Source organism: Heterocephalus glaber, unplaced genomic scaffold, assembly GCF_053883595.1.
Source record: "Heterocephalus glaber isolate CG9 unplaced genomic scaffold, H.glaber_assembly_v1.0 deba00001461, whole genome shotgun sequence".
Lineage (NCBI taxonomy): Eukaryota > Metazoa > Chordata > Mammalia > Rodentia > Bathyergidae > Heterocephalus > Heterocephalus glaber.
In genome coordinates this window covers 3,904,775-3,921,290 of record NW_028258308.1, presented here as the reverse complement: position 1 = coordinate 3,921,290, position 16,516 = coordinate 3,904,775, and the positions used below count along the sequence as shown (strand labels likewise).

Here is a 16,516-nt window from a genome sequence, read left to right as displayed (position 1 = left end):
CAGTGAGACTCCATCTTAAAATAGAAATTTAAAAAGGGCTGGGCTGGGATGTAGCTTAGTGGAAAGGCCTTGATTTCACTCCCCAGTGCTATCAAAACAATTAACAACCTCAGGATCAGATTTTACAGTGGGAACAAAGTACATGGAAGATGGGTACCGAGTTAGGGATATCTCAGAGAGGTAGGTAAAGGTGCAGGCATGTAGGGTGTTTGTGTGGGTCTAATGGACTCTTCCTCCTCTATGACCAACCCTCACCATAAAAAGGTTTGGGTGGCTAGAAAACCACCAAAGATAATAAGATCTACAAATATAGAATTCTGGTACGAAAAAAACGATGCTAAGTACTATGTACAATCATGCAGATCCTAACATTAATAATACTAAGACCAGTTCAGCTTTACTGAGTTCTAAGTGACGTGATAATACACCGAGCATTCACAATATATTATCTCTTTCAAGCTTCAGTCTATGAGGTAGGTACCATTATCTCAATTTTACAGATGAAGAAACAAAGGCTCACAGAAGTTGAAATAGCTTTCTTTCCTTTCTTTTTTACTGGGGATTGAACACAGAGCTTTCATGCTGAACTACAATCCCAACCCTTTTTTATTTTTTATTTTGAGACAGAGTCTTGCTAAAGTTTCTAAGTTGCCCAGGTTGGACTTGAACTTGTGATTCTCCTGTTTTTGCCTCCCAGAATGGTTGGATTACAGATTTGTACCTCCATACCTGGCTAAAACAACTTTCTTAAAGTCACATAAGTAAAAAATCTAGGACTCAAACCAAGTCGTCTGACTCTACAGTTTTACCTATTTGTACAATAACTGTAATGTTGGCCCAGGATCATCTATAAATGTTAATTTTCTTCAGTGTCTTCTCATATTTCAAATGTTTCCATCTAAAAGTTTTCTAAAATGACCCATTTCTTCAGGATTCTGGATAAATGAAGATTCAACTATATTTTGTAGCTTAGCAGATTTCAGCAATTGGAGCTCTACAAATTGAAATTAAATTGCAAGTAAATTTTTATGAAATGCTGTAAAATATATGGGTTGTAAATTCTGAGTACTACATAAATTCTATCTATCCCATTTCCTTGAGAACTTCAATTTAAAAAAAGTTCTTTAGTGTGTTTTGGCAGGATTTTTTCTAAATAATACTTTAATATGGGCTTTTTAGGCAATCCATGTTATTTCCTGGAAGTTCCTGCTGAGTGTACACTTACTATGTAAACACAAAACTTGATTCTCAGTAAAAGCAGCAACCTTTGCAAATGGCAAGAGGCTTATAAGCAGTTTGCAGCCTGCAAGGAAGGCCTTTCCTTTGCGTCCTTGTTTCCTCTGCTGCTTTGTGGTATGGGCCACAGAGCTCGGAGTACTCGCCATTTCTTTCTCGATGGACGCCACTCCCCCATGCCTTTTGGCTAAACGTTCTTTTATTTTCCCAGAGTAAAGAATCTGATTTGAAAACTCTATCCTTCTAACCTGATCACATTTCCTGCAATATGTCGACTTAGCTAGCCATAACTGCTTTGAACACCTAACCTTTCCTTAACCCCGTCACATTCATACAACTACATGTAACAGTGTATACAATTCCTTTTCATTTATCAAAAGAAAGAATCCTTGGAGAATAAAGATTTGACAGCTCCTCTTACAAGATAATTGTGATACTTGAAAAAAAGAGAGAAAGAGAGATGAGACAGATGGTGTACACTGGAGACATGTGGAAGTTCGTTTGAAAAATAGCTTCAGAAATTCAATTGCGACTGAAAAGAAATTATGCAAATCATCATTTTTGCATAAAAGCATCATGGAAAACAAGGAAATTATCTTAATCTTTAGTCTTCCACAATCTTGTCAAAGAGAAAGAAAGTCAACTGGACTGATGTCATCTTGGGTTCCTATTTTTTAAAATGAACTCTGGAGCTACTTATTTGAATTACAGGGGAAAGAGATTATACTAACATTATTAAAATATTATTTTCTATATTGCTATACTTAGGTTTAATTCAATAGCGTTAACCATTACTAACTCAATGCTTTTATTACATATTACATAATTAAATAGGTAATGCTTTATAATAAATTTATTAGGTATTTCATCAGATTAATTTATATGGCATACAAAGATGATGGAGATTTAATTTAAAATTATGTTTATTACTTTAAAAACATGAGTTTTAAATTGCCCTTTTAAATTTCATATGCTTGCCTGATTTGCATGAAATTTTAGAAAATGAAAAAGAAGACATCCATGAAGCTGTAAGGACAAAATCCTAAGGAATAGTATGAGTGTTGGATGCAAATTTTTGTGATATAGGCTTATGAGGGACAGAAAAATAGTAAGAAAAGTGATTCCAATGAAAAGAAAAAAACACAAAGAATTCAACCAAGGGCTCAGAAAAATAAGGTTAAAGTATAGTGTGTTCAGTACCTACTGTGATGATTATTATGCTTTTTTGAACATGCGCAAACACATTTTATTTAGGAACAAGAAAAAGATAAGGTGAAGAGTTATAGACAAAAGAAAATGTTATGATAGGATCATTTCTACTCATGATATCACAGAATACAGGCTTCTATTTGAGTGTACACGTAAAGTAGGGCAGTAAACTTGTAAAGCGCCACATCTTTGCCTAATACTCTTGTTAAAAAAAGAAACTGGGTCACACTTTTGAGTCTGTACTGAATTCATACATGTTTTGCTTGGTAGGGGTGGGGAGGGGGTTTCCGACAGTGGTTATAGAACCCAGGGGTGCTCTACCACTGAAGCCCCAGGGCTTTTCATGTTTTGCTTTGAGACAGCATCTTGCTAATTGCTAAAGCTGGCCTTGAATCTTCACAGGATCCTCCCAAGTAGCTGGAATTACAGGCGTGTGCCTCATCACCCAGCTCGGGTGCCCATTTTAAACTGGCCTGTTTAACTGCATTAAAAAAAAAAAAGGTCTACTTTCATGTTTAAATTTGATCAGAAAGAAAGGAGTCTCCAAATGGATGAATAATCTTTAATATATAAAGATGGGTTACTTAGATTATGAAATTTCATTTCCCAAAGGTGGTTAGATACAGTGATGGATACTCATCTACTCTCTTGCTAACGGTTTGGATTAGATAAAGTGTACTTGGGCACAAAAGACCACTTCAAAAGTTTAAACTTTTAAAATAATAATAGAATTTGACATGATAAAGTATTTTTTAATAGAAAAGAAGAAATCCTATTATTTTTTCTCTGACATAGGTTAAATTTATCTTTGAGTGATCTTGGGTCAGAAATATATTGGAGGCATCAAATTTTCAGACATGTTTTCATTGGAATTTAACAGTACTAAGAAAAAGGACCTTCTAAGGTGTGAAGTGGGTGGCTGCTGCCCACTTTTGGGGTCCTGGGGTGAATTTGGGGCCATTCATATGTGTTCCTGACTAAGTTAATACAATGGACACTTGACTTATGAACTCAGTTTGTTCGCAAGGGCTGGGTTGTAACTCGAGTTGTTCAATTGAAAGTTCAGGCTCCTCTACACAGCCTTCAAAGTCTCTCTCCTGTACACAGGCAGATTGCAGCGTCCTCAGAGAGACACTGGCCCAGATCTCAGTTAACCGCACACAGGAAAGGATGTTGTAATGTTCCTTCTAGAGCTCTTTAAGGGTTAAATCTGTATCTGAGACCATCTGGAAGCACAAGTGGCCGGCATTCGGGTCAGAACTCAAGACTTTGTTCGTAAGTCAAAACTAAAATTGTGGTCCTAACACAAGTGGTTTGAATGTCAGGCCAATTGTAACTCGAGAATCCCCTGCATTCTGGCTTCCTTTAAAAACCATTTTCTTTAAACTCTGTGCAGCCTTATTTATGAAGGGGAGAGGCTGAGCACGGCATGGTGGGCTGGGCAGGGAGGAGGAAGCCGACCGGCTTGGACACAGGCGGCAACGTTCAACTGCCTCTCTCTTGTCTTCGGCAAACCAGCTCTGGTTCCAAGAGTCCATCTCCTTCTCTACCAAGACAAAGCTCTAGAGTGTCCCTCATGTTTGGAGTTGTTTGTTTGTTTGGTTTTTGAGACAGGGCCTCACAATGTAGTTCAGGCCGGCCTTGAATTCACTATGTAGCCCAGGCTGGGCCAGAGCTCACAGTGACCCTCCTGCCTCAGCCCCCCGCGTGCTAGGATTACTGGCACGTGCCATATGCTGCCATGTCTGGCTCCTTATGGATTTGCTTCCCTGGTCAGCACCTGGGTTACTTTCCTTGTAATATGCCTCTGGGTGGCTCTAGGTTAGTGTTTCTCAAACTGTAGTCACAGCATCACTTACATTTGAATCACCTGATTTTTTTTTTTTGGTACCGGGGATTGAACTCGGGTCCTTGTGCTTGTGCAGCACACGGCAAAACCATTGCGCTAAATCCCCGGCCCTGAATCACCTGATTTTTGAACCCAAGCTGGATCTACTAAATCTACAAACCAGAGTCTCCAGGAAGCATGCTAAAGAATCTGCATTTGCAGGTGCTTCCTGTCTGCTTTTTGCTTTTTTTTTTTTTCTGGTGCTGGGGACTGAACCCAGGGTCTCGTGATCCTAGGTAGGTGTTCTACCACTGAGCTGTAGCCCTGGCCCCGATGGTGGATTTGACTGAACACTTCCTGGAAGCTGGGTGAGAATTAGTCTACAGGACTCCAGCTCCTCCCAGGTACTCTGCTGTCAAACACAGCTCCTCAAATGTTCAGACCTGTTTCAAGAAGGCTGGCAGAAGATGCAGTTCATTTGCCTCCTACTCATCAGTCTAACTTTCTCCCTGGCATCCTTTCTGATTGAACTGAAATCTTCGGAAAGTGCCTATAAATACTCCATCTGCTCAGATTTTTTGCCAGACAGTGGAGTCGACACCACCTTCCCACTACTGCAGACCAAAATAGCCTTGCTGAGCTTGCCTGACTAACTCTTACAGCCCTGTTTCCTAACAACTAGGTGCCTCATGACCACTTGGCTTTCTACAAGGGGGATTCCATTGCCCTTAGTTGCTCTTTATGCAATTGGGATGGAAATAAACTCTTAGTGTTGGAAAGAACCTCAGACATGATCCAAGCCACTCTCTCAATGTATGCAAATAGATACAGATATATAGAAAAGAAAGCAGGAAGCAAACATTTTATTGAGTCCCTAGTACGCGCCACAAGGTTCTGAGCTAGGTCTTTCAACAAGTTTTTCAGGTAGATAATATTACATCCATTTGAGCAGATAAGGAAATGAAAGTCAGAAAATTAAAGAAATCTGCAAAGTAATTGCAGGTAACAGGTAACAGGCAGATTGAATCTAGGTTCTAATAAAAAATAATACTATCATTTGGTAACCATGTACTGTGTGTTGGACATAGTTCTAAGCATTTTATTTTTATTAGTGTATGTAAGATTGCCATGAAACCCTGAGATAAGTATTATTTCTCCCATTTTACAGGGGAAATTCATGCGTAGAAAATTAGAAACTTGCCTGGGGCCTCCCAGTGAGTAGGCGGTACCCTGGAGGGACTGGTGACAAGCAGTTATTGTCCCTATAGGAGATACCCAGGGCAGAAATAAGGATTGGGAGGAATGGAGAGATTCATGAAGCACTTCTAAAGAAGATAAATGGGGTTCTATAGTGGAGCATAATGGTACAGGGTCCAGGTGTCAGAGGATTTACAAGACATGGAGGACACTCAGTTTTTATTCTAGGTGATGGGAAGAAATTAATGAGTTTTGAGCAAGGGAGTAACATCATATGTTATCCATTTCTTGCAACATGCTCTGAATGGCACTATTCAGGGCAAGATTATGTTTTTTGTTTTGGTGCCAGGGATTGAACTCGGGTCCTTGGGCTTGTGAGGCAGGCGGTGGAACCACTGAGCTAAATCCCCAGCCCTCAGGGCAAGATTATGAAGACAAGAAGCAGAGAAGCTGGTTAGGACAGGCAAGGGGTGATTTTGGCTTAAATAAAGGTGCAATGGAAGTGTCTTGGTCAATTTCTGTTGCTATAACAGAATACCAGAGACTGGATGATTTATAAAGCAAGGTTTATTTTGGTTCATGGTTCTGGATGATGGGAAGACAAAGAGCATGGTGCTGGTATCTACTTTGCTTTTAGTGAGTGTCCTGTGCTGCATCATAATATGGCAGAAACGTGGAAGACAAGAGGGCACATAAAGAGACAAGCCACAAGTGGTGGGCTCACGTGATAACAATCTGCTCTCACAGAAACTAATCTAAGTTTGTAAGGGGGAAAACTCAAGAACTTTTCAAGAATTATTAACTCTGTGCCACTAGAGAGGCATTAATCCCTAGGAAGGCAGAACTCTCACGACCAAACTACCTTCTCTCAACTATGTCATGCTGGATACCAAATTTCAACATGAATGTTGGAAGAGATGGATCACATCCACACCATAACAGGACACAAAAGGAAGGAGGTAGAAATGGAAATATATTTTAGGAGATTCTAGTAGACTTCATGAAGAGGGAGAGAGAGGAAAAGGGAGAAATAAATAGACCCTAGGTTTCCAGTTTGAACAACTGGATAATGAGGGCTGTTGATTAATAATATGGAAAATAGGAAGAGGAGCAAATTTTGAAGGAAAATAATCATCAGACACATGTATGTGTATGCATGTATAAACAGAGTGCCAAAGCTTATCAAAGAATGGTTGGGACTTTAAAAGCTCAATTTGTGTTCCCACTAAGAGCAATAACTTCTTATCCCCTCTTTTTTCCCATCTACAACTTGGGGCTAATTATATCTGTCTTTACTGTTCCAGAGAGATGCTGAGATGATAAATGAGAAAATATACATGAGTGCTTGTATGAAAGCACTTTGAAGTCTTGGGAGCATAAGAACTGTATACATCCAAGCTATCATTATTATGCCACAGAGTTTATATTTTTCATGCATCTGCTCAAAGTCACAGGGGTCATAAGCATAACTCGCCCATATTCTTTCCTTCATGTTCAGTTCCCAGAAATGAGAAGATGAATATGCTTCTCTTTCCCCAGTGTCCCTTATTCTCCGGTATTCTCTTGACAGGATTTTGCAATTACTAGTAGTTCAAGATTCTGGAAGGAAAGGATAACTAGTATAACTCTGGCTGAGTGATTTGTTTTTTCTGCTTGGGTTGTTCTTGGCTGATAATAATAATAATATCTTAACAGAGATGTGCAAATTACAAAGAACCAATATATTGTCTCATCTAATTGTCCAACATCATTCTAAGAAAGGAATTTTTTGGTCTGTCTGACAGAGTGAAAATGGCTCAACAGTTCATTTTACAGCTAGATTAACTAGAACTATTAAGAGTTGTGTTCTAAAAAAATATAGTGAAAATGCACCAGAGGCGTTCAAAGAAATGCAGCCATGTCCCCACATAATTTTCATAGAATTTATGTTCTGGTTCCTTTGATCACTGCAGTCTTGGACATACTGATTTCAGTTCTTTGGAAATGGGTGTAACTAATAATTTTTCGCCTATAATGTCCAGAGCTGCACCAGTCTATCTATGACCTTGTGTGCTGTTTTCTCTAAAAAGAAACAGGCAAACAACAACAAAACTAGAAATAAGAACAAAAAACAAGCAGGGCGTGGTAGTGCGCCTTGTAATCCCAGCACTGAGGAAGGGTGAGGCAGGTAGACTGCAAATTTGAGTTCTTTGTAGGCAATTTAGCAAGATCTTGCCTTAAGGGGCAGGGGGAGCCAGAGATGTTGCTTAGCGGTAGTGCTCCTGGGTTTGATCTCCAGTACTGGGAGGGGGGCGAAAAACCTGTCCATTGCTCTCCAGAGTAATTACTTGGCTAGGCTAACTGATTCTCCTTTCACTTGGGGAGAGACATACTGTTTTGCCTGGAGTAGGGGACTCGATGATGATAAGTAAAGGACAGGGCCTTGGAGTGGTGGAAAGAAAGCTGGATTCTGCCCCAGGAGGGCTGGGGTTGAGTCTTGGTTCAACATTACCTATTGTGAGCCCAGCAGAAGAAAGTTAGTAACTATAAACTGGATGTAACAACGCTTATCTGTTTCCTGACTGCACTTTCCCAGCCAGCCTCACCTTCATCTGCTCCATTCTGCATTCAGAAAGATATGGGTTAAATAGTCACTTTCAAAATGCCTTGTTTGCATAATTAGATTAAAAATTCTCCATCCTATCCATTCCCTTTCTTCCTTCTAATGGAGAAGTGGGCAATTATTTTTGGTGTTCATACAGTATGACTCTCAGCATATTAATCTATTTAGAACAAAGGTAAGGAAAGATGACATAAAAGGTTGTTGTGAGAATGGAATGAATGTATGGCAAGCGTTTAGCATGATGCCTGGATTACAGTGAGAAGGGTTACTTGTTTCTTTTTTCCCAAATGATCCTCATTTGACTTGAATGGTTTAGATGTGGCCCTGGCTGGAGACTAGAGGACAATCTGAGACTCTTCTTAAAAACTGTCAGTCTGTGGTGCAAGCACTGTGGAAATCAGTATGGAGATACCTCAAAGAACTAGGACTGGAAGTCCCATTTGACCCTGCTATTCCACTGCTGGGGATCTTCCCCAAAGAATTAAAAGAATCAGACCACAGTGATATATGTGCACCCATGTTCATAGCAGCACAATTTGTAATAGCTAAAACTTGGAAGCAGCTCAATTGCTCATCAACTGGAGACTGGATAAGAAAATGTGGTTTTTCTAAAAAATGGAGTACTACTCAGCCATAAAAAACGAGAAATTAGAGACATTTATAGCTAAATGGATGCACACTGAGGCCATACTCTTAAGTGAAATAATAGAGCACACATGTGTAAATACCGAATAGTTTCTCTAGTGTGAGAAACTGAAAGTGTAAATAAGGACTGAAAGGTATAATAGACAATATGAAATAGGAAGAAAAGGGGCAAAGGGGAAGGGGAAGTGGGAGGGGTAGGGGCAAGGAAAGAAGGGAATGGAATTAATATGAGAAAATGGAAACAGTCTTTGTAAATAGGGAGGAAAGGAGGGGTTGAAGGAAGAGCAGGGGAATGGGGAAAAAAATAAGAACGAAGAGAGATTATGTAAAGGTGCAAATTTCCAATGATGAATGGCCTTATATTGTATACCTAAAATGTACCAATAAAATTCATTTTAAAAAATTGTCAGTCTAGTTGGTGGTCTGGGAGGGTTATCTTGAATAACCTTCATTGCCCTTTCTTCCCTTTTTCTGCTTACCTGAAGAACAGTATTTGGGATAACATCTGCAAACTGATAGCAAGTGCAAATAAAACAATGCCAACTTTGAGATCAACGACAAAAATTTAACTTGCTTTCCCTGTGAATTGAGTCTGGACATCAAACCTTCAAACCTATGGGCACCCTGTTTTTCAAGACTACACTTCAGAGTTTACAGGTGTGTGCCTGGGGCAACCAAAACAAAGCGTTACAGTGTCAAGGCGGCTGCCTCCCAGGCTCAGATAAAAGAGGTGCCTTCCAGATAGCTTCGTGGCGACAGCCCACCTGAGATCGGATTTTGAATACTCCTTGAGAGAAGGTAAGAAGCGCCCCCCATGGCTGGGTTGAGCCCTCACGACTGATTTCCTAGTCCTCCTCCTTTCCCATTTTCAGATTTGGGGTCAGCAACTCTCCAAACCTGCTCGGGTGTGGTTATGGTCCCCGAGGTCCCGTTGGCGGACTGCTGCCCGGGACTGTCCCTCACCTACACGACACGCCTCTCTCGGGTCCAACACTTTCGCTCAGCTCAGACTCTACCGAGTCAGCGCCCTGGGGCTGGATACAGTGAAGCGGAGCAGGAGATCGATTCCCGCCAGGGCTGCTCGCGCCTTCCCGGACCCAGTCCCGCCCCGAGGGGTCGTCTCGCGCTGCGGGGCCACCGCCCCGAAGGAGGAGGACGCCGCGGGCCCACGCCCGGGCTCCTTCCTCACGCTCCGCCGCCACTCCCAGCGCCACCCTCTCCCGTAGCTCCGTTTTCCAGTCGTGCTTTCCTCAGGGAGAAGTCTGTCCCCAAACCTCCCTCCTCGGGGCCCGCAGCCCCCGGACTCGCGCTCTCGCCGCGTCCCCTCAGCCTCCGTCGCCTCCTCCCGGGCCGGGGGTCACGCGCGCAGGTGGCCCTGCACCCGGGACAGCGCCGCCCCGAGGTGGTGCCCGCTCCTGGGGGAGGCGCTGTGGCGCGGGCCGCCCCCTCGCGCCCGGGGCGCCGGCTGCGGCCCGGCCTCCTCCTCCTCCTCCTCTCCCTCCGCCCTCCGCGGCTGGGAAAGTGGGAGGCGGCGGCGGCGGCGGCGGCGGCGTGCCGTGTGTGCGCGCGCGAGGGGGGCGGCAGCGAGGAGTCTCCCGGTGCCACCGCGGCGTCAGAGCCACGGCGAGCGGCGGGCGCGGCGGGGCCGTATCTGCAGCGGCCGCGAACAAAGAGGAGGAGCCGGGGCGCGAGGTAGGGCGCCAGGCGGGGACGCGGGGTCGGTGGACCCTCGTCGCGGTGGAGGCGGTGGTCGCCGCGTGCCCGCCGCCCCCGTGTCGGTCAGGGTCCGTCCCTCGCCCTCAGGTCCCCGTGGGCCGGCCCCCCGGACCTGCGGCGACGGCGCCCGCGGCCTCTCGAGGGCTTCCTGCCGGGACTCGCGCCGCCGCCTCCCCAGGCGCAGCCCCGCGCCGTCCTCCGGGATGGCTGGGTCTCTGGGGACGCTCGCCTCCTCTCCGCGGGGTGATAGATCGGTTTCCCGTGCACTTTGTGGGGCTGAGTTTCGCAACTTAAGGCTGCACGTTTATTTTTAAGTCCTTAAAAACTTCCGGCAGTCATGTGGGGAAATTTTTGTCCTCGGTGTGACCTAAAAGGGGGCGACGAGGAGGCTGTTGGGTGAGATCCCCATTCCCGGACCCCTCCGGTCCAAGCCCCAGCTCAGAACCGTCCTCTGCCCGCGGCCGCGACACCTGGCTCCGGGGTGTGTCCGCGGCGAGCAGCCGCCGCGCCCCCTGCGGGGCCCGAGTACCTGAGCTCGCTGGCCTGCCGGAGGGGCGCAGCCCTAGAGCTTGCCCTCTCCGACTTAGTCCCGAACAGCTGTTAACGCTGCCATCTCGGTCTCGTCACCCCTTTCTCCTAGGCGTTCACCTTTCCGTTTGTTTTGATGGTGGTAATGAGTGGGAAGCGCTGCAGTAACTGGTTTAAATGCTTTTTTCCTGAATGGCTCCGTTTTCATATTATGCTCACAGTTTTCAGTCCAACATTCCATTGTCGAATTCTTTTGGTGATCATTTTGCACGATTTTCTGAATGAGATCAGGGCAGGCCGTTCAGAAATCCGTTTCAGAGTTTGTCAACCGCTGCTGTGAAAAGTGCTATTATGTTTTACCCCTTTTCAAGCAAACCTTAGTTGTAGCTTTCAGAATTGTCAACCTTTTTGGTTGGGCAAGATTAAGCAGTTCTATTTTTAAGGCAGGGGAGAAACATATGTATTGAATATCGGATCATTTACCACAAGGATCACCCAAAGCATGGTTTCCCAAACGCTAAAGTAGCTTAAAGACTGGGAACTTCATTGTTTTTAAAAGTAATTTCAGGTGGGGGAAACTTTCAATTGCTTCTGTTCAGCTTCTTCTAGGCGTTGAGGATTTTTAAAGAAAAAGCCAACTAATAGCACTTTCAGAGCTGAAGAAATTATGTTTTTTTAAAAATGCATTTCGTAAGTCCTGTTTATTGTAGGAATCTTGTATAGTACTTGATAGCTACTTCTGTGCACTAAGCTTTTGGATGTCTTTTGGGATTAATTATGAGTTATTTTTAAAGCCTGTTTTGTTTTTTAATTGTTGACTTTGAAGTTTAGAAACCACATTCCGGAGCAAAGCTACAGTATGAAGAGGAAGCACTTTTGTGTACTTTTTGGTTCCTTGCTTCTCTGTGAACTTTCCCTTAGATTACTAACACTAATTTTCTCTTTTCCTCCTCTCTTCCCTTGTCTCCAGAACAAAGTCTGAGATGGATGTTACATGAATCATTTTACAGGCTGCACACAACTATGACCATTTCTGAAGCCCTTTTCTCAGTAAAATAGATCAAGATGGATGAATCTGCCTTGTTGGATCTTTTGGAGTGTCCTGTATGTCTAGAACGCCTCGATGCCTCTGCAAAGGTCTTGCCTTGCCAGCATACGTTTTGCAAACGATGTTTGCTGGGGATTGTAGGTTCCCGGAATGAACTCAGATGCCCAGAGTGCAGGACTCTGGTCGGCTCAGGTGTCGAGGAGCTTCCCAGTAACATCCTGCTGGTCAGACTTCTGGATGGCATCAAGCAGAGGCCTTGGAAGCCTGGCCCTGGTGGGGGCAGTGGGACCAACTGCACAAATGCATTAAGGGCTCAGGGCAGCACTGTGGCTAATTGTAGTGCAAAAGATCTGCAGAGCTCCCAGGGTGGACAGCAGCCTCGGGTGCAAGCCTGGAGCCCCCCAGTGAGGGTGAGTAGCCTGCAGAAGCAGTTTGATGAATGAAGGTGGTGATAACCACAGTTTTATCTCTATTAGGTTCCTGTTTCCTAAATCAGCTCATTGCTTAAAAAGCCACACCTGCTGGAACAGAGAGTAGATTATATCTCATAGTCTTTTTTTTGTTTTCTATTTTAGAATGAGATTGGCTATAAATAATAAATTTATTTTTAATATATATCTTGATTTTAAAATTCTCTCAGTCTATTGTCTTTACAGACATACTTTGGGGAACAGAAAGCAGTTATTCAATGAGATGTAAAATAGCAGTTTTTCCATTTTACAATGAAAATTTGATATGGTTTTACCCTTTTAGTGGAGTGTGCAGAGGCATAATTATGTGTGTATGGATACATATGTGTATATATGTTATAAATATGTGTGGGTAAATCATACACAGGAAATGAAGCCTTAATTTTCATGTTGCTTAGAGTCATTCTATTGGTTTTATGAATGCACAGCACAGAATTTACTGGTTGGAGGAATTCTTAACAAATCATGGCCACAGGTAGCAGAGTTTCGTTGCTGTAGCAACAGAATGTCACTTAGGACTATGCTAAAACATCTGGCTTTATGTTGAGCTTTACAGGGAGTGAAAGGAAATAGTTCCACCAAAATGATTTTTCTTGGGATTTGGGCTGAAATAATTTTAGGTGAAGTTAAATATTTGCACAGTTACTACAACTTTTATTTCTAGAAGGTAGGGTATTCCAAATATATATAAATTATTTTTATATAGATGATGGCTCCCTGATAAGATGAGCTTTTTTTTTTTTTTTTTGGTAAAAATAAAAAGTAATCATGGGCATCAGATAATAAAAAGAATTTCTTTTTTGTTGGAAGAAGCAATTTTGGTAATTGGCCAAACCATGGCATGGCACATTAGATAGTATGAATTCACAGATGTGGCTGTCAGACAGCTGTAATAGAGTGGTAGTTCCTTAAGTCCTTCTCAAGCACATCTTTTGCAAATGATATGATGTATTTACATCACTAGATGTAAAGTATGTAAAGCATTCTAGTAGCTGGAAAACTGGATTACTAGAAAACAGTTTAATCACTAGGCTCTGGTTTCTATGGATCATTACTTAATATACTTTTAAAGATAGAATTTTGGATTAGAGAGGCTTTCTTCCCTTATTTGAAGCTCCTATGTTGTGAAATTGATCAGCCAATGACTTTTCTTAGGTTTCTTTTATAGCATTTGCTGGTTCCTATGAATATTTTAACCCCAGAACCAGTAAGCAAGTTAATAATTTCTGGGGCACTGAACCCAGGTCTGCACCTTAAAGAAGGGGTAGATTTGTATCTCTGGAGTGGTTTGTTTCCCTGTTACTTACAGGGGAAAGCATAGCTTCTGGCTAGGAATAGGAGTGTCTTAGTTGCCGATGCAGTGCCTTACCTGCTGTGAGGAATGTGTTGAATGTTTGATCACTGATAAAAAGAAATTTAAGGAGAGGTTCCAGCATTCAGCTTGAGTTTTCAAGTCTGTCCCCTCTCTTCCTCCCTACCTCCTGTTCTTCTTTCCTGGGGCTTAAACCCAGAGCCTTTCCACTCAGTTACATCCCCAGCCCTTTTTCTTTTTTATTTTGAGATAAAGGTCTAAGTTGCTAAATTGCTCAGGCTGTGCTTGAACTTGGTGATCCTCCTGCCTTAGACTCCATAGTGCTGGGGTCACAGGTGTGCGCCACCATGCCTGGCTTGTTTTCTTTCTGATATAGAAATTGACTGTTTGATGCTGCATTTTTAATCTGAACTGTTAAGCTCCTAAAATTGAACTTTACTGTTCTTTGGCAAGTTATTTAAATTTTGATCCTGTTAGTATTATTTTTCTGGTTTACCTGATTTTTCTAATTTGCTTTCTATTCTTTGGCATGAGAAAAATTACTTGCCAAGAGGCTCAACAATACTTGAGCCTTAGTAACTTGGATAAAATAGTTGAGGTGGATCAAACAGGAGATATGGCTGTTACTTAGTAGAGTGTGGAGGTGGGGACAAAAACATCAAACAAGTAAAACAACTCAGTCTAGGTCAAAGCAAATGATGCAATTACTTAGAAAAGAACAACTTTTTTTTTTCCAGTTTCCCATTAGTATTGAGTAGTAGCACCTTGTACTTTTTCACATATTCAGAATAACCAAGGCTACACATATAGTGCAAGCATCTGAAAGATAAATACATCTCTAAAACATAGTTCTTTTAAAAGTAAGAAATCTGTAACATATGGCCACATGGTGATTGTAATGCGCTCCTCTGGACACTTCCCTGAGATGACCGTAATAAATCCCAAACGTGCATCCTCTTCCCTTAGATGTTCTGACACAGCCAAGTGGTGCAGTGAGCCCGTTTCCACATGTTGTGCAAAGCTGAAAGTGATAACATGTGGAATGTTGCTTGAGTTTACTGGTTATATTCTATCTTACATTAGGTTGTGACCATGTGGCTTCCTCATGCATTTAGCTGAGGGAGATTGGATGTTATCAGCAGATTTTAACATTTCCAATGTGTGACACACATCTTGTTCCCAGAATTTTAGTGTTTCCTGCCTAATACGAAGGAGAAAGGAAAGAGTAAGTGTTGGGTAGGAGTCAGCATGGTATCTGCCAGTTCTTTACCTCAAAGGGAAGAATTTCTGTTGGTTTCTGGCCAACAGTGGAAGGAGCCATAGGCAAAGGGAGACTTCAGATAATCTTTCAATGGATTAAAAAATGTACCTGCATGGGGCAACCCACTTTCTGGTACCCCTTCTGTTTTAGAAAGAAACTTTCTTTATCTCAATAAATTTTTCCTATTCTTAAAAAAAAAAAAAGTACCTGCCGAAGATCATGTCTATCTAAAAAATAGATATTATATATACTATATATATGACTTTGTTAATGAGATGGAAAATATGTTTAGTTCCTATAGAATTGTGATCTAATAGACTAGTTCAGTTCTGCTTTCTATGTGTAGTTTAATCAGCTTACAATCTGCAGGTGTCTACACATGTATCTGTCCATCTAGATATCATTACTGTGTCCACCCCAAAGTGAATTTATTCAGCAAAAATATATCAACAGACCACTAACTTACAGCTCATTCTTTCTTTTAACAAGTATTTATTAAGTACTTACTAGGTGCCTGATTCCACACTAGCTGTTGGGTAGGAGATGATAGACAGACGGATATAAATTCTGCTCAGGAACTTTTGGGTGTGTGGTTGAGTTCATGGAAGAGACGTTAACTAATATAATAGTAGTGTAGGTATGTAGTTAAATATGACCAGTTCTATGACAGAGAACAAAGCATGGAACTGTTTAATGTGCATGTCTTGGGGACGATCCTTAAAAATCTTCCTTGAGCATAGGCATTTGAAGTGAGATCTGAAGAGTGAAATGATAATTACTGAATGAATAGGGGCTGGACAGGGAAGAGACAGTAGGGGAGAGCATTCCAAAGACCTTGACCTACAGCAGGAAGGGGTTTGGGTCTGAGGAAGAAGTGACAGAAGGTGAGTGTGAGTAGTCACAGGGATGGGGACTTAAGATGAAGCTAAGGGATGGATAACACACAAGGTGTTAAGAAGTCCCAACAAAAGCCATATGGGTTTAGGGTCAAAGAGTAAGTGCTCTGCACTTGGGATTGGAAAGATGGAGCTCATTGGGACTGAGATGATTAGCTTGGCTTTAGAACAGATACTCGATTGGAGCTTGAGTCAAACAATTGAGACAGGAAAGGCAGGGAAGTGGAATTCCCTTTTCCTTGCAAATGCCAAGAGTGTTTTCATTTCCTCATAGCCACAGTCACAGCTCCCTACTGTCCCTTTTCCCATTGCTGACTGTTATGGGCTGGTTTGTGTCTTTCAAAATTCTTTTTGGGAAGCATTAACCCCTATAACTCAGAACATGGCTCTATTTGAAGATGGGGCCTTTAAAGAGTTGGTTAGGATAAAACCAGGGCCTAATCCAATATGACTGCTGTCCTTATAAGAAGAGGATATCAGGACACAGAGAGACACAGAGAGAAGACCATGTGTAGACACCTGGAGAAGATGATTATGTACAAACAGATGAGAGAAGTACTGAAGAAAT

General features: G+C 42.4%; 1 protein-coding gene across 4 annotated transcripts in view; it reads left to right on the top strand.

Annotated features, from left to right (window-relative positions):
* Positions 1-9,490: 9,490 nt before the first annotated feature.
* Sh3rf1 (SH3 domain containing ring finger 1) overlaps positions 9,491-16,516 on the top strand; it is a 166,711-nt gene continuing 159,685 nt past the window's right edge. The window contains exons 1-2 of one of the 4 annotated variants that reach the window (XM_021264926.2): positions 9,491-9,515; positions 11,932-12,419. In XM_021264926.2, the coding sequence (XP_021120585.1) occupies positions 12,027-12,419 (393 nt within the window). In that variant the 5' untranslated portion in view covers positions 9,491-9,515; positions 11,932-12,026. Of the gene's footprint in view, positions 9,516-10,246; positions 10,410-10,445; positions 12,420-16,516 lie in introns of those variants that run through there. The other 3 variants (XM_004852919.3, XM_004852920.3, XM_087217002.1) reach the window with 3 other exon arrangements.